Raw genomic sequence first — 18,981 nt, forward strand, 5'->3', positions numbered from 1 at the left:
CCTAAACAGAGCAGCAGAGATAGCAAATACATATATTTGTTATTTAGCACAAATAACAAATATTTTGTTATTTAGATCATTCAAGCAGAATTTAGTTTATGGATTATTTTTCCCTGTAATGTCTTCTACACTGGAAAACATCTTACAAAATCAGAGTGGAATTGCATAAGGGACAGCTTTTACCTTGCTCCACTTTGCACATAAATATCAAGATATCATAATACCTTCTCTGTTACAAAGCCCTGCTGTTCACTTGCATCACAGTTGGAAAGTATAAACATGCTTCAAAGCAAAAATATTTTGTAGGAATTTTTCTATTACTCTCTTTAATTGAAAATTTTTAGCCACCATAGCACAACACAATATATTGTAGAACTCCTATTAGGCATCAACAAAATTGCTTTGCTACAGTAATACAATAGCAAATAGGATTCAAAAGAAGTAATCTAATTTTTATCTAATTCTAGTAATTTGATTTTATCAGTTATAGCTGTGGAAATCACAGTTGTAGCATTAAAGCATTCTACTTTCCAAGCTAGCATAAATTGAAGCACTTCAGATTCTTCCTTRTTATTTTTAGATGAGAGTGAATAAAAATAATTTTAATGTATCCTGACCAAACTACTGCTTTGTGTACTCACCCACGACCTTCAGGATTTTTGAATGTACAGAACAGCCACTGCACTCTTGAACATATAAGGTAAGAGAAAGGGCATGGTTCTTCCTGTCCTGGGGCATGCTGTCCTATGAACATTCAATTTTTGTGGGGTTTTATGACTTTTTGTTTTGTTTTGGTTTTTTTTTTTTAATCCTAAGAATGCCATGCCAATTCAGTTAGCCAGTCTTTAATGGGGCTTCCCTCTTCCTCACAGAGACACTCTAAATGAAATGGTCATAAATGTTGACATGCTTTTTCAGCAGAAAAGATACATGTCACTAACATCAGGAGAAGAACAACACACAGAGGTCTTACTGGACTGAGAAATTCGCAATTGAAATGGATAACAAGCCACAYTGTTTTAGTGTCCACCTACCTGATTCAGCTCATGGTAAGTTCTGGGTTTTCCAGAGCATTGCACACCAATGTGTTCTCTCACATACCTGAAAGGTCCCTAGCAATATCTGCTGTGGAACAGAAAAATGTAGCTTTTCAGAAATAATAAGGGAACAGGAACTATCTTTCTAGGCTAGTTTAGTCAATCCAGTTTGCAATGACCATGAGTCCTGAAACATGGGGAATGAAACTGCAATGATGACAAATTACACATTTCATTCACTCAGCAGGTATTTTTTAGTACCTTACAAATGTCAGAAATAATTTCAGTGCCTTTGCGAACCTCTATAGTAAAGATCATCCTGAAGAAAGGGAGAAGGGAAAGCAAGCCAACTTTTTACATTAATGTTTAAAAAAATTGCAACCCTTAGTCAGCAAATTTCAAGGACCTTGAAGGGAAAGATGCTGGATCCACTCTATAGAAATGGGGGAGTTTATTCATGGTGTCATAACAGGTCATATCAGATCCAGGCAAAGAACATATATTTGATTTCTAGACTTTGTAGACTTGTTGTAACACATATCATGGCCTATTCAATTACAAAATATTTTAGTATGTATTAACCATTTAATAATGTCATAGTTGTTTTGAACCTTTATGGAAGATTACAAAAGCATTTTTACCACAGAACACAGTATTTTGAAACTAAGCATCAGTAGTTAGGTGCAATGGGTTGACTCTGGCTGAGTGCCATGCACCCACCAAAGCCACTCTGTCATTCACCTCCACAGCTAGACAGGGAAAAGAAAATGTAACAAAAAGTTATTGAGTTGGGGACAGGGAGCAATCACAAGCCAACTAGCATTTCAGGAAGACAGACTCAATCGGGATACTTTACTGAATTTATCACTAACAAAATCAGAGTAGGATAATGAGAAGTAAAATCAAATCCTGAAAACACCTTCCTCCCAAATCCCCCTATTTCCTGGGCTCCTCCTCCTCCCTCACCAGAGGTAGTGGATGACAATGATGGGGGTTATGATCACTTCATCACACGTTTCTCCCACTGCTCAAGGCATCCTTCCCCTGCTCCAACATGGAGTCCCTCCCACAGGAGACAGTTCTCTATTAACTTCTCCAGCGTGAGCTCATCCCACAGGCAACAACAGCTCTCCATGAGCTGCTGCAATGTGTGCCACTCTGCCACATGCGCAATCCATCAGGCACAGCCGACTCCAGCACGGGTCTGTCTTGGAGACAGCTGGCCTTGGATCTGCTGGACACGAGGCAAGCTTCCAGAAGCTTCTCACAGAAGCCACTACTGTAGMCCCCACTACAAAAACCTGGTCACAAACCAAATACAGCAAGATTATCAGCTGCACGTAACTGTAGAAGGCAGCAGCAATCTTGCATTTTGCAAATCTATCATTAGTTTTCATCTTTTCTTCACAATACCAGAAAGAGCCCTGATATTCTGAAATATGCCAGACACCATCCACTACAACCCAGTGCCTTTAGAAAAAGTGTTATCAATTAGATATACATTCCAATTGTCTGAGCTAAGCAATTTCTTAGACTAAAGGGATTCTGAGTCCCTTTTTTCATGGTCCAAGAAAAGATAGGTAATGCAACACACGAAACTTACATTGTCAATTGAGGTGTCACATAGCAGTTGAAAAGATTTTGCTGTCCACTTGAAAAAATCCAAATAATCATGCAAGAGTATCAGTGAAACAAAGATCTGTGTGCCTCAGCATATAACAGACTGGGTTTTTGCAAAGAAAAATTCTTTGGGTCCATGTATTCAGGTTTTTTTTTTGCAAGCAGAACTCTAGAAACAGCAGTGCTAAGATTTAAATTGGATTTTGAGAGAGCTCTTCTTCCTGTGGCATACAGTTGGAAATCCTGCTGACTGTCCAATTTACAAGTAACAGATGATGTCATTTTGATAAAGCTCCCTTCTAGGTTCACATACCCAAGTGCTCAGACAAATTCAGACTTTCTGCTTTCTGTGAAACATCCAAAAAGGTCAAGATCCCAAAGATTGAAGGGAAATAGAAAGACAAGAAATGAAAGTACAGTACTTATCAACTCTGCATTTTAACACCAAGCTACATGTCTGTGTGTATATTCTGTTGTGTTCAGGAAAATACAACATATATTCTTGATTCCCATAGGTATGAAACAATAGGATTGAAAATCATACCAACAGAAAAAAAGTTGCAAATTGCAGTATAGTATTTATTTATTGTAAAACATTATTACATTGCTAGAACATTATCTCAAAATAAAAACCATAGTATATTCATTCAAAACTAGGCCGTTAAGCACATATATTTAAACTCTAATTTTCATACACATAGTAAAAGAAATTTATATTTTACAAGTAGCTATTTTTAATAGACTTTATGAAAAACATATTTAAAAATAACTGCCAAAATCTGTCTCTTTAAATATACAAAATATCCTTGCTGTGCTGAAGATACCTTTCTTAAAAGTCAAAAATATCTAAGTCAATAGCTGAGTCCCCATCAAATCCTACTGAAAACAGTAGTGACATAAAAATGTAAAAGCACTGTACAAAGTAAATAGAGCCTTTGTCTCAGGACTATACATATCTGGTTTTATTTTAAAAGTATTTTATAAAAACTGCTATTATTGAACTTAATGTCCTGTGTGAAGAAAAAAGGGAGCTACTGACATTATTTCTCTTTACTAAAACATTTACTTCTCAGAATTGTGAATCTCTTCTTAGAATTCAAAGGGAATTTTGCCACTTATTTCAATGTGAGCAGGACTGAAACTTTTCTTCAGTATATCATTTAGTAATCTCTCTTGGTTTTCTCCCTAATTTTATAATGCAAAACATTACTAATTCTTAAATACATTAACTGAAGAAATCAGAAGTCAAGTACTTCAGATTACAAGGTCGGTAAATGGATTAGTTCATGGTAAAACGGAGCGTTCAATTAAACCAAACCCATGTGCAAAAAATGCTGCATGCTTCTTAATCAAGAACTCTCTCTCTTCTCTTGCTTCCTTTATAGTCCCTTCTGGCATTTCTTCTGGAATGAGCTTTTTAAGAAGGTGCGGTATCCTGGATCATCCACATATTCATTCTTAAAGCGAGAACTCAATACTCTCTGTCTTTTCTTTTCTCCCAAGATCATATCTGCTCCATAAAATGTGTCTTCAAATCTCATGTCAGAAGCTGTAGACTGAAAACAGGTATTAATTACACATAGATACAATTTTCACCTTTCCACATTTCGCATGTATCATTCAGTATTCAATTCTCTATGCCTGTGGTATTTCTTGGAAACACATAACTAATTATTACCAGTTTCTAGTCTGGATTTKATCCAGGGATTACAAAATCATACTAATTCTAAGTAAGAAAACAAGCTGTTGGACAGGCTTGATCCTAGCAGTACCAAGTGGCATTTACCAAACAGTAGGTACCACATCATGGATGCCTGAAAAGAAACCTGGGCAATGCCTAATTTGCAAAGGATCAGGGTCACAGTTCAGTCATTTGTCAGCACACTTAAATCAGCTGGGAATCCCCTCTAACAAAGCAAGCCTTTTGGGCAAAATCAGAGGAGGCATATTTTGGATCAGCTTGCATTGCTGGAGTTATGGAAAAATTCCCAAGATTAAGAAAAACATAATTTAGAAGGAACTAGTGTCTTTTACTTCAACAGACAAAAGCAGTATCATAGGCTCTATGTATCATTAACTTGCTCTGTGTTCATCAGGACGAGGGGAAAAAGGTGCTGAGCATGCCTTGAGAACTGACATATGTATTTCTAGAATAGTCGAAAATCATGCACAGGACTGAGCAACGGTTGTGGTGTGTTTTATTCAGCTGGCTGTATTTAATATAGGTTTTTAACCTATAATTAGCTCCCTAATCATGTTAATGATGTAAAATAAATTAAAAAACAAATTTAAATAATTTATTTATAAAAAATCAGTTTAAAAAAACAATATCATAAACCCCATTATTCTTATCCTGAGAATTCAACAGTTTGCATTCTGTAGATCACGCAGTTAATTAGAGATGCTTCTTCCACACAGTGTCTAAAACAAAAGAAATGGCAATGGTATGCTTTCCCAGTATAATGAAAAACCCCATTAAAAATAAACATATGGTACTGTTAACATTTTCCAAGACATCTATCTTAACCCCAGGCAGTCAGGACACTATCAGATTTGTGCACTTATCCCAAATTCACTGACAAAAAGGATTCTTAATTAAAAATATTTCACTAGTGCACTTTGCACTAGAAACAACTGTCGTAAGACAGGTAAAAACAGTTATCTTCTCCAATAGAAGAACTTCTTCTCCAACAGAAGAACTTTACCCTTTCAACCTCTAACTGTTATGCTCTCTGTGAACTTCAATACCTTCCCACTTTGGGAAGTGGTATACCACATGGTATACGTATATAAAAATGGCTAGCTGGTGGATGCTGCTTGAAACAGCAGGAAACGAAAAAAAAGTAGTCCAGATTTTGTTTTAAGCCAAAGACTAGTGAAATGCTGGTAAATCCTGCCAGGGAGATTAATGAGTATTGTCCAGTTACATTGTTTCTTACAAGAAGTTAATTGCATTTTTGTTAAATTCAAGGCTTGTAAAATCACAAAGCTCTGAGAAGCTGGAAAGTTTTTAAAGTTATACATATTATAAGCATACTGAAAGAACAGAAGGTCTGTCAATTTAAATGTTTACTAACTTGATCATTCATCATCTGACAGATGATCAAACACGACGTCCCCTTTAGGAGAAAAGAATTATGTCTGACAACAGCATTTGCCAGTGTTGGAATAACAACTAATCATCTCACTAGCAAATGGTTACATCTCCTAATTGGACTGATTTAGCCACTCCTATTAGTACAGCCTTCACAAAACATGAGTAAATTTAAACTTAAAATCTAGAATAAAGACAAGTATAGTGTTACTGGAATTTTGGGCATATATATATTATAAAATCAGCATAAGCAAATACTCACTAAACGTSCTTTTACTCTCTTAGGAAGCTCTTCATCCAGTGTATATATTTCTTCTCTCTTCATTACTATTTGAGAACCATCTTCAAACTCCACCTAATCAAAAAAAAATGGGTATTTGAAAATAAAATCATAATTAACTCTTGCAGGAAGTTTCTGGAAATAATTCCTGATAAAAATATATATGTAAGCAAAGAAAACTTATATACAAACATTTTGCTATTTTAGCATAAAATTAGGTTGAAACATAAAAAATGTTATTTCTTAGAAACTGCAACACATACTTACATCAAAAATAATATCTAAGCAAATAGACTTCAAAATCAGCACTGACACATATATCATGAAGCAAAATTTGTTAGATTAGGAATGCTGAACAGCAGCAAAACAGGCAACATTATTCTGCAGGACTGACATATTAAAATGTCCTTGTGACAGTTTTGTTTATCTCTAATTTTTTTTACTTGCTTCTAATAAATAAAAAAATAATTTTAACATTCTGTGATTCAAGGTTGAAGAAGACCATGTCAAAAGAAAGTGTGAGTGACAACTAAGGAAATACCAGTTAACAGAATTTTATTGAATCTGATGGAATTTCTTTTAAATGCTCTGTTCAGAAGATGAAAAGCTTTATCATACTTAGGTTTAGATTTAATCCAATATGAACCCCGTTAGCAGAAAATGAGAAAGGAAATGTAACTAGGTGTGAGGAATGTTAAAATGCTGAGGCTTTGAAGCATTTAAGCATTTTCAGTAGCTGCTGATTTTTTCCTCTATTTTAATACTTCATCTAACAGTTGTGAATTTCAGCTATTATCTGTGACTGTGGGTTTAGCTTCCACAGAAGAGATACTTTAAAGTTTGGTATAAAATTAGAACTCCCATTCTACACCTTAATGTGACTTAATGAGACTATGTGAATGACAACAGCACACTTGACTAGAAAAATAAGCACAAATACAAACATAGGACAACACTGACTTATCAAAAGAATTATTACAGATAAAACTGAAAAATCATGCATTTGAACTAGTAAATGGATTGGGTTTGTAGTTTCAAATTAAAAGCTTGCCATAGTTGAGTATGTCAGATTAACAAGTGAACAGCTGAAAAATCCAATACTGTATATCCATTCGCAAAAGCCAGGTTATAGACTATGATTTATTAACTTCTTTAAAAACAATTTCTTCACTGCAACTAGCAGGGATGCACAAATCCAGAATGCATTTAAAATGYATAGAGCATACTGAGGGATAACAAAGTCACAGGAGTCATCCTTGCTCCTCCCTGCTCCTGTTACCAAGCCCCATAAACCTACTCTGTTAGCAGTATGTTGAACTTAAAAGTCAACTTGCCCTAAGCTTGTTTAATTAAATGATGGCAATCCAGGATGCAAGAACAGTTTTTCTGCTATTCCTGCTCCTTCCTGCACAATACATTTGGTAAGGTTTATGCATAATACAGTTGGTAATAATGTTTTTTGCACCACTGGTAAAAGAACTGGGTAGGAAATTAACTCTGCCACTCCATGTAATAAGAAAATCTCTTAAATTGTCAGTGCATTTGTTTTTACTCATAGTGTGCAGTAGGATGCAAGTCCTTTATACCAGAGAATCTGTCATGCTTGCAGTATGAAATATATTGAAGATTTACAATGAAGAGTAATTTGAAGTTCTTCAAGTATAATGTGCATATCTCGCTGGAAATAATCTGCCTACACTTGATACCAAACACAAGAGATTCTCTAAGACTACTTCCAGCAGTATAATGATTCATGTAAAATATAAACTCACCACCTCTAATAGTTCCAATTCAATTTAAATTGCAGATCCTACATATCAAGTCATTAAGTTTATCAAGTAAGTTATTTTACTTGGACTTCTGCTGTATTGTGTCTGCACAATACGTTACTATCATCATGAGATTTTCTTCCGTAAGAACATCATAAAATAAAGGGAAAGCTGAAACAGTTACAAAGCAATTAAGGGAGTGAATGGATAATTTAATAAACTCTAACATAATTGTGAAATTCAATATCAGAAATTACCAAGAAATCAAATGTAGATCACATTAACAATTTCAACTGAACACCTGCTTCCTTTGGCAGGTATAGGTCTGCTTAAGGATTGTTTAAGATACTGGCTGACATATGTCAAACTTAAAGACACTGATTTTGGTGCATTGTGTCATAGTTCCTGCATGCTCAAGTGTTGCCATATTTGGTACAAATGTCTCATCAACATGAGGAAAATTCACAGACTTTTCCAACTAGAACAGCTTTGCCTTATGAAATCTAAGAAATCACACAAAAAACTAAGTAACAGAATCTCAAAGGTGCAAAACAGATCACACCAGAAGAAAATAAGTCTTTGTGTATGTGTGGGAGCTTTCAGCCACTGTTTAGAAAGACCAGAGGAAGAACTACTAATATGTCTTGAAGTTAACCTTGCACACTCCTTTTCATAAACCTTTTGTAATCTGTGGCCACTTGGCAGCCTCCTCTCTCATCCAGCAGACAGAAATATTTAGTTTGTCTTTACAGTTCTGTGCGTTGCAATCTGGACTTGCTCTAATCTTTAAACTTTGTTATTTTCTCTTACGATAAGGGCTGTTAAAGGCAAGTTACTGTAGTTTATGTTTGTTATGCTGAGGAACTCATCTTGCTGAACCTCCACGTGCTTACCCCTTTTTCTTAAACAAAACTGGTTTCATCATGTTGATCAAGAGGTCTAAAATAAGACAAAGTTGTTTAACTGTGTCAAATACCTTCAAATATGAAAGATAACAACATTCATCTAATTTATATCACAGTATTCCTCAGAAGACCAGTTGTTCCAAAGATTCAATGATTTGAAGATCAATGGTACCGTAGAAAAATAATCTTCATACCTATAAAGAACCTTCCACCTTTACAACATAATAAAGCTGCTACATATAAAGGAAGAGGTAAGATTTAGAGACTAACTCAAGGCTTTAGGCATCTGAGGACTTGATTTCAATTGCAAGTCATTGGCAAAGTGAGAAGGTCAATGCAGCAAGTCATTTAGCTTCTGTGTGCCTTAATTTATCTACAGATATAATAGTAAATTTCCCATTTTGGTATAGTAATGTGAGTCCCTCTGATGAAAAGAGTTACATAAGTGAAAATGATTACATATACATAAATGAAATGTATCTAGATTCTCATTCTTTAAAAAGTACTATTATTATTGCGTTTGTTTTATTGCAGTTTCTACCATTCACTTGGGTACTCAAAGYTGCTGACTGATTTTTCTCAAAGGCAAGCCCATAAAAAAACAATTATTGTTACTCTAAAATCAGAAGTCAGCTTTTTAGTCTTGCCTTAGTGTTCAATTCCCTTTTGCCTTTGCTGAGGATAAAATGCTCCTCAGATTGATTAATTCAAAAATGTCTCAGACAAATGAATGTTATGCTCTTCTTACTGTCCTCCCTTCCAACCTCTTATGAAATGTCTCAAGTTCATTGTAGGCACACACCAATACTTAATTTTATGTCATTAACTGTGTAATTAAATCACATCAAATAAAAGTAAATAACCTGCAGAAAGTATCAAATGTTATATTTTAATCCTAATGTTCCACCTGTTCACCTGAGTTCTTAGTAAGCAAGTAATTTTCTTGATTTTGTAAGAACAAATGAAACCTCACTTCCAAAGASTGCACAGGACCAGCTACTGGGTTAGAAAGTTTTACATATTAGTTGAAGTACATTAGCAGTTAGTAAGAGTCCATACTTCAGCATTCTGCATCTTTGAAAGTGTGGCTGGCCACTCCAATGCTAGAGCCAAATGAGCAATTTACAATAGTAAAGACATCTGAAAAGGAAGTTCATGGTAATAAATAGATACTCACCTGATACATGTAAGCTGTATTTGTTCCCAGATACTTTGCACCATACAGTTTTCCATCAGGCCATTTCACTTGGACAACCTCTCCCTCTGAAGGTGGACCCAGCCTTAGGCAGTCTCTGCTCTAATTACAAAGAAGGATGAATTCTCAAATCAGTGAGTGAGCCACTGCACAGAAATGACCAGTAAGATGCTTTTACAACTTGGTAATTGGAGAAGACTTATGTCATGCATGTTTCAAGCTTTATAATCCTGCTAATGGGCTAATGCCAATGCTAGCCTTTATGAAAATGAAATACTGACCACAGAAACACTCTTTACAGCTTGATGTTGCATTGGCAAGGCAACATATGCACAAATCAGATAGCTATCAACAACTGTGATACAATTCAAACAAAACTAATTTCCAACACACATTAAAAATAAGGATCACTAAAGTGAAACCGAGTATGTGCAACGCTTTCTCTTTTATACATCTGAGTAACGTTTTTTTAACCATAGCACATTTTTGCTAGGCACTATCTTTGCTATCTTACGGATCAAACCATAAATGGTGACAATGCCAATGCATTCTTTGTTTAGCTGATGCAGAAGCACTGAAAGAATCCAAATGCTTACATAGAAAAATTCGGGGATTTTTTTTTCCGTAAGATAAGAAGCATTTTTGTTCCAATGTTTTGGCCAACTTTTGTGCCTGACTTGTTGAGCATGTCAGAGAATCAGTAGCTGCAACATGTCCTTGTAATGGTTTTTTCTGTCCCATAAGGTTCACTATGACATAAATGACTCAGCTTCAGAGCTTACCAACCATAATTGGTATTGTCCACAATCTGGGCTCACCAATTCTTTGGTCAAATACTCACCCAAACAAAGGCATCTCTGCTTCACAGTGACTATATCACAAGACTTGTCATGTARATTAGTGCTAATTTAGCAATATTTTCCTAGGTGTGAGAGGACTTCCTCAGTGACCACATTACCTGAGCTCACTGGTAAGTGGTCTAGACGTGGAGGAGAAGAGATAAAGACAAGGGTTCAGGTATAAGGACTCAGTGACAAGGTTGTGAAGGATCTGGCACTATCTCAGGTCACCACAATACTATAACCATTTTCTTAGATTTACATAGAAATATTTTCTATTCTGCGTTGAACAACTCACTTCCAACAGAGGCCAATGACCATCATGACAAACAACTTAAAATGTGGGAGCAAAAATGCACTACAGTGATCCTCACTTGGATGTTATCTTGATAATAATATCATTCTAGCCAAATCCAACCTCTATAAACTGATTTTAAACAGATGTGTCTCAATCCATTAATTTGATCCAACATAGGAAAAAAAGAAATGAAAAGTTGGATTTTCACAGAAACACATTTTCCTGCATGACAATACCGTCTGACACCCCTCAGGTGCTGTGCAAAGGGGACAGCCTTAAAACATGCCCCCTGAGCTTGCATGGAAAGGCTGCTGTGACCAACACAAAAAGATATACCCTTTCACTATCATCATGTAATTGGAATAGATGGAATTACTGTATTACCCTTCCCAATATTTTCAGGAGAGGCAGGGAGAAAGAGGAAAGAATGGCTGCTGTAGTGGAATAATTATGACTTCACAGGAGACAGGGATTACTAAATACTATCGTAACTCTGACTATAAATGAAATTAGACTGTATTTTTAGTGCTCTCTCCATCAAAATGGTTATTGTCAATGTGATACTTCTGCTATCTGTTTACTGCAAAAGTGCAAAAAGGAGTCTTGGCGTCTTGAAACAAACTTTTAAAATGCATCACAGAATAGAGCAAATTTCCTGAAAACAAACAATCTAACAATAATGTCAAGCCTAACATTAATTTCCAAGAACAAAAGCCCAGCATGAATTGCTCCCTTTGCAACTTGAACAGGAAAAATATCTCACAGACTCTCTAGGATAGCTAATGGAATTGTTCATATGGAAAATTAGAGTCCTCATGCAAATAACTAGACAAATAACAACCTCATTCTTCATGTATCATCACAATGTCTTAGTCTATGGAACAATATCTGGGAAATTGGTACTAGTTTTTGCTCATTTCTACCAGAGCTCCTACCTTTTATTTTCACAGGATCATAACCATTTGAGATTCTATTTGTACTACACAAATAATTATTACATTTTTTTCTCTTTGGAATGATTACACYAATTTCTTAAGACTGACAAAACTGCAAAAATGCAATCACACTTTTTTTCAGTCATGTAACAAAAAGTCAGATAGCAAGGTATGGAAATCCTTCAACATTCCCATATACCAGCTGTAAATAACATTCAGTGCGAGTTCAACCTATTCAATTCAGCTTATAAACCATGTACATTTCCTGTACAATTACATAATGTATTTCCTTTTTTATAGAAATGGTCAAAATCATGCCCATCTGTACTGAAAACCCAATTCACTTATGTATCCAGTCACATTCCTGCTGTTGTACAGCTCAGAGCTCCAACTCTAACCATGACTAGCTATCTCTAAAGATGAATACTTCAAGGCCTCCCTGCACCATTAATCCAGCACTCAACAATCCTCACAGTGAAAAGGAATTTTCTTAAGTGAAAGGAAGTTTTGTGTTGAGGAATTTTCTGTTGGTACCTGTTGTCTTTCACCCTGGCATACCACACCACTGAGAAGTGTGTGGCTTCATCCTCTTAACTTCCCCCACCACTGTACAAGTCAAAGGCTCTACACTTTAAGAGCCTTTGACTTCTTTTAGGTTTGGTCCAAAGGAGCCACACTAGAAATAAGTATCTACCCCTAAAACTCTAGATAGGCTTGAGGGAGCAATGTTCTTTCCACTGTAAAGCAAAGCACAAGTTTGTGTCCACTTCATGAAACTGAATAGGTACAAGTCTGTGGGGGCTGGTGATATGCTACCTAGAGGGAACTGGTTGGTGTTTTTCCCAAGCCAGYCTCTATCATATTTGAAAATTCCAAGAAGTGAGACAATGCTCCTAGTGATTGTAAAAGGAAGCATCATTCTTATTTCTAAAATGAGGAGAAAGTAGAGATGGGGAAATACAGACATTTGAGCCTTGCTCTGTGCTCCAGAAGATCGTGGAGCAGATCCTCACAGAAGAAATGTTAAGAAACATGCAAGCAAAGAAAGTGATCCAAGACAGCCAGCATGGTTTTCCTAAAGGCAAATCATCAGGCCTGGCTGATCTACCAGCCTTCCCAGATGGTTCTGGCAGGACAGGGTTAATTTTTGCAGTAGTTGTGTGGGGGCATGGGTAGGGTCCAGAGATTATTCTATATCATCTCATGTCATTGCTGGGCACAGGGAAAGCGACTCTTTTCCGGGGAGAGAAGGTTCCTTGTGAATGTGCCAGAGGGAGTGGTCTGGTTCATTGTTCGGGAGGACACTGGTCATTGTATCTGAAGGAATTGTTTGAAAAGAGGAAAATGTGATCATTGACATCTTTTAGAGGAGACTGCTGCAGAAAACAATAATATTCTAMTAGAAAAACACCAATACTTGTCTATTTAAATCAGGGGTCAATGCAATCAAATCACCCAGCTCTTGTTAATGATTCAGATTATGTGACCCTACYCTGACTCAAGAGAGGACAGATGAATTGCCATGACGAAGATCCCCAACTTGATCCTGCAATTGGTAACTTAGACTAGTGCGCTTGTTTTAAAATCTGCTTTTGCCTTCCCCTCATGGTTTTGCATAAGCATTCTGTAGAACTTCTCTTATCAGGATGAACAAAATCGATACTCATTTTGATCAGATCAGAGCAGGAGATTAGTAAACCCAGTTCTCATATCTGTGCTCTTACCGTGGGCTTACTAAGGGAGAGAGGGATAAAACATTGGCAACAAGGTAAAAGACATACACAGTCCATAAGCAGCAAGTCTGAACACCTTTCGCTAAAGCTGATGAATATTCCTGAGACATTTCCCTGAACATACCCCTAAAAATTCACATATATTAAAAACCCCAATACAATAAAGATTGAGATCTCTTTTTCTATGTAGGAAAAGATAAYGCCAACAACTTTTAAAGGTGTTGAAGAAGACTAAATTAATGGTAAAGAGTATTAAATGTGAATATTCTCTGCAAGTGGATCCCTATTGAAGATTACTCATATTCACAACCAAATCATCTGAAAAAGCATAGCTTTTTCTTATATCACTGTTTACAAACCTGAGGTTTACATTCATCAAATGGCATAATTTAAAGTAAAATTCTGGACAGGCAGAATAGCCTCCTCTTTTCCTGAACTTCTTTCTTCTAGAACTAGTAAAACAATTTTCAAACCTACCATACCAACAATATTCTTCCACCCATTTCCCATGGGGTTGACTTACAAAATCTATAACACAGAGCAGTCAACTCTCATCAACCATTAACTAAGAGAGCAAACAAATCAGCTGGCACCTCTTTCTTCAGGCTGGCACCTCTTTCTTCAGGGGTGTGTTGCTTCATCCAGAGCAATCTCAATCCCATGAGCAACCTCAGGAGCTACCATTTTGTTTTCCTCAACACTAACAGAACCATTTATCTGTTTAACTGGCAGACACAACACTAAGCTTTGCTATTTTTCAAATTGCTCTTGTTTGGACTATATTCAAAATAAATTATTTTTGTTTGTTAAAATTGTATTCAAATTACAGTACTTTTCTCTACGTCACTTAACAAACATTTCTGCATCTCCTTGGCACTCCTGGCTTTCAATGCCTGATTCGCTGTTTCCAAAACAAGGAACAAAATGCCTGATTGTTTATTGAAATTCTTGTCAAATGCCATTGATGGTGTAACTGACATAAATAAYACAGTTGAAAGTGGTTAAGTGTGGCTCTTGCAACAGGTTCTGTTACCTAGTACATCTAATCCTGTTTTTTGCTGTATAGCACAATAAATGTAGCAACAGAACAAAACATGAAGAAATTCAATAAATTATTTCACCTAATGGTTATGGAATCAAATAAAAATACATATAACCTGACTGGGGTTACTTTTCCTGGGATGCTTTGAGTTAAAGATGGTTCAAATGTTAGCTTAAAAGAAATGCTTGTAACAATTATTTTAGTCGAATGTATTTCTCATCTTCCAAAGTCACTCTGTATTTTTGTACCGTATGAAACCAAAACCCTCCAGGAAGACATATTCCAATCACTCAACAGCAGTCTTCCAGAAAGACTGTGAAAGAATCCATTTCACTGTGCTGCTGTATCTTTCTGTACTAGAAAGCTCTTCCAAATTCCRGTATGCTCTTGTCCATGCAATTAGGCAAGATGGAATAGCAAAAGGCAGAGGTAAGCAGAAGCTTGGCTTCAACCCCACAATATCCCTGGTGAAACAGATCCTTTCTATATTGTTCTATCCCTGCTGCAGAGGGACCATGGCACAATATTTTAATCCTCCTCCTGGCAGACTGTAAGCTCATAATCTAGCCCTGAGGTTACAAAGATCAAAGAGAAGCAGATATTGAAAAGACTGACTAGGGAGAACTCAGATTCTATAATTGCAGTAAACTTAGCCTTCTACCCTCTGTACCTACATATAATGTTTACTGTAAATCATACTTTTGCTCATAAACTTATAAATATTGTTAAAATCAATCAGAGAAATAGAAACTGTTCATTTTCTGTCATCTCCTGCTTTGCCTAAATATCTAAGAAGAATTCAGACTTTACTATTAGTCCATCTAACTGCAATTTGCATGGAGCAAGATATAATATCGACTCATTTCAACTTTTATCCTAGAAATGTCATGGTTTCTGAAAAATAACTTAAAATTAAGCCATGGTCTTCAAAACTGAAAACTCCAAAAGACCCCTGTCCTCTTATATTTAAGAAACTGCAATCCACTTTACAGCAAACTGAATTCACAGAACATTCAGTTCAATTTAAAGTAAATGAGTATTCCTGTGTTAATCACAAAACTGACAGTAATTTCTCRTAACACAGACAAAACATGCTCAACATATCTGATTTTCACTGATAAAACTTTAAATGGGCTTCTAGTCTCTAGGCTTAAAACTTGAAAAAGGAGGGAAATTACAGGCCTGGTTATCTGACTTTTGCACAGCTATGGTCCTAATGGCTACTCCAGCTGAACTGCAAGAATAGCTTCTAAATTTTCCCCTTAAATTAGGACCTGAGTTAAATGTACTATCCTGCCTCATTGCTGCCAGGGTACAATGCTCCCTGTACCAACAGACAGAAAGCAGCTGAAGATGGTTGGACAAGAGGGAGTGCAGAAGCAAGCACAGGGTAGCCATAGTGTCAGGAAGTAGCATTTCCAAGGCCATTCTGCAGAAGAACTTAATGCAAATTGTCTTCTCTGCCTACATTCCTTCAGCAAATATTAACTTTCAACATGAGTGCTAGTGATTAAGCTTCCACCGTCCTGCTCATGGGTGATTGTTTCATAAGGAGCATGACTAATGTGGTTACAACTAACACCTCCAATTAAAAAAAGCTGCCCATGCAGACAAATCCACATCACAACTGCAAACACTGAATATATCTACCAACACCATTAAAGTGCAAATGGAGAAACCAATTGTAGAAACTCTCTGCAACAAGCACTGATCTCAACAGATTGTCAAATTGTGTTTTTCTTTCAGAACCTGATAGTATACACTAGCTGACAAAAATTTTTAGAAACACAAAATTAGGTTTCATATGTTCCAAGACAATTTGAATGAGAAAGAGAGTGGTAGCTAATTTGTCACAGTCAGAATTTTATCTAAACAGGAATGGCAATTTACACAGTGCATTAGCATTTGAAAGAGAAGGCCTGATTCCCAGGAGTGCAGTTCCGGGTTTGAATTGGTATAAATTCAGTGAAATCACAAGATTAACAGAACAGTTACTGTAATTCAACAAATTTAGCCTTGAATCGCAGAAAGAGAGTATAAAAATACTTTGAATGTATGTATAATGTGTTGTCTTTAAAATATTACTGAATGTTCTTCTACAAAATGAATATATCCTTTTACCAAAGAAAACTGCAACACCAATTGGACATTCTGAAATAAATCTAAAAATACCTTACTTTCTATCCACCTTATAAAGTTACTATTTTAACCATTGCATTGGCTTTCAGCAAAGTATTAATAACACAAATTTATGCATAATGCTAATTGACAGACACAGAATCGCCCAGAAGATATTCAAAGCTACACTGCAGAATGCAATTTAGAATGTCCAGGGTGGTACTGGTATCACAATAAGGAACACAAAGGACACTAAGGGGTACAGTGTAATCTTATGGGACAAATTTGAGTGTCAGCAGTAGGCAGCTGAACATGGCTTCAGTAGTGAAGCAGAAAGTCCTAGCTTGTGCTTACATTAAAATCAGATGAGAGTGAATGCTACACTCCTGTCTCGTATCCTGCCCACTTGGAGCATACTGGCTCCCAGTAAATCAGTTACAGTCAGATGAGTACAAAGACCAGCTCATGTGCTGCTCCTGCCCCTTCCTCAAGATGCAACACACACACCCAAAGGAAATGCAAGTCTTCCAACACTTCCTCCACTGTCCCCTGGTAAATCTGGAAATTTTGTGCTTCTGCACAATGATAGTGTAAATTTACACATGAAAAAAAATCTCCAGTTCCTGGATTACCTCAGAAAAGAGATGGGAGTGAAGTAAAGCTCCTATCCCAATCCCAGCAGACTCACCTTGTCTCAATGGGACCTGTGCAATTCCAGGGATTTCACCATGCTCCATAGGCTCATCACAGCTATAYTAATGTGGTCCCAGACAAGGACACACACTCATTTTTCAAACACAAGAAACAATGTAATACATTTCTGTCTCTCACCTGCCTCACTGCAAAGTCAGCCATCTTACCATGAACTGCAAAGTAATGATATATCTTCCATTTTGTTTCTCCTGCTGGCTTGTGAGGCATTGCCTTCAACTCATCTAACATCATTATTGATAAGGATCCATAAGGCATTCAATCATAAAGTGAAAAGGCTATTCTCCAAGGAAATGGCATAAAGATAATACTCACATTTCAGGCTTTAATTTGCCTATAACCTATTCTATATTCATTTTTTATGCTTATCTACTAAGTTGCCTTTCTTTCTGCTGTAATAGGAATAAAAAAGCAAGAGCCAGAAGTGAAAATAACTAATTTAAATCAATACAATTACAGTACTGTACAATAAATTTTAGATTAAAATAAGACTATTGCATCTGTTCATGCTTTGTAGCTTCAAGAGTTAAACAGTGGAAWAAAGTCCTTCATTCTGCAGTCTTAGTACTTTGTCTTTGCTTTTTTGCTTTTGAAATAGCTTCGTTTCAACTTATTAAGACCAGTATTGAAGGCAGGAATTAATTAGTGTTAGTGTTCAGAAGATGCCAACAATTATCCACACGTAAAAATCATAGCATTCTGTATATAAGCWCTTATAAATCTACTGCAAAAATTCACAACTACAAAAATGTTTTAAAATAAATTTTCCCTGTTCATACAAACTCAAAGTAAATTCTTTAAAATATATATAGATATTTAACTTACTGGAATATTTCACAGAAAAAGAATGCAAAATCCTTGTTTTGTGAAAAACCCCCACAATTTCTATAAATCCATTGAACTTGGAAATCTAATTATTTTCTGAGACATGTCCTGTAGCTCTTAAATTTGTTTTTCAAAATTTTTCAGAATTGACTGTCAATGATCATATCATACAACTTGCCAAGTAGTAAGTTCAATTACACACCAATTTTGTATTGCTGCGAAAAATAATTGTACCAGCCCAACACGAATTGCACATTATTCAATTTATAGATTCAAGGTCTCAGTTAAGAACCTTTTTAGAAAGTTGCTAAATCCGTTACAATTCATTATGTCTCTTTTCCCACATCACACAAACAATTCTCAGGACTTTTTGACTAAGCTTATACCAAACACAGTCTAGCCTCTTGCTGTATTCAGAAATGCATTACTTTCCTATTTCACATCATCAGAAATTGCTGCTGATGGTGATACTGGAGTATGCCAGGATCTGTAGATTGCCCAGAAAATGTCCAAATTCAACCGTTCTAACTTCCTTACCAATTGTTACAGATTTGCATGCCATTATAATAAAACTTGAACA

At 36.1% G+C, this 18,981-nt stretch overlaps 1 protein-coding gene across 3 annotated transcripts in view; it reads right to left on the reverse strand.

The window, feature by feature from the left end:
* Positions 1–3,248: 3,248 nt before the first annotated feature.
* KDM4C (lysine demethylase 4C) overlaps positions 3,249–18,981 on the reverse strand; it is a 247,985-nt gene continuing 232,252 nt past the window's right edge. For 2 of the 3 annotated variants that reach the window (XM_057377991.1, XM_057377992.1), the window contains exons 20-22: positions 9,883–10,002; positions 6,014–6,106; positions 3,249–4,213 (exon numbers count right to left, since the gene is read on the reverse strand). In XM_057377991.1, coding sequence (XP_057233974.1) covers positions 4,037–4,213; positions 6,014–6,106; positions 9,883–10,002 — 390 coding nt within the window. In that variant the 3' untranslated portion in view covers positions 3,249–4,036. Of the gene's footprint in view, positions 4,214–4,236; positions 5,079–6,013; positions 6,107–9,882; positions 10,003–18,981 lie in introns of those variants that run through there. The other variant, XM_057377993.1, reaches the window with a different exon arrangement.

Source organism: Malurus melanocephalus, unplaced genomic scaffold, assembly GCF_030028575.1.
Source record: "Malurus melanocephalus ecotype Western Australia unplaced genomic scaffold, MMel_1.1 scaffold_337, whole genome shotgun sequence".
Taxonomy (NCBI): Eukaryota; Metazoa; Chordata; class Aves; order Passeriformes; family Maluridae; genus Malurus; species Malurus melanocephalus.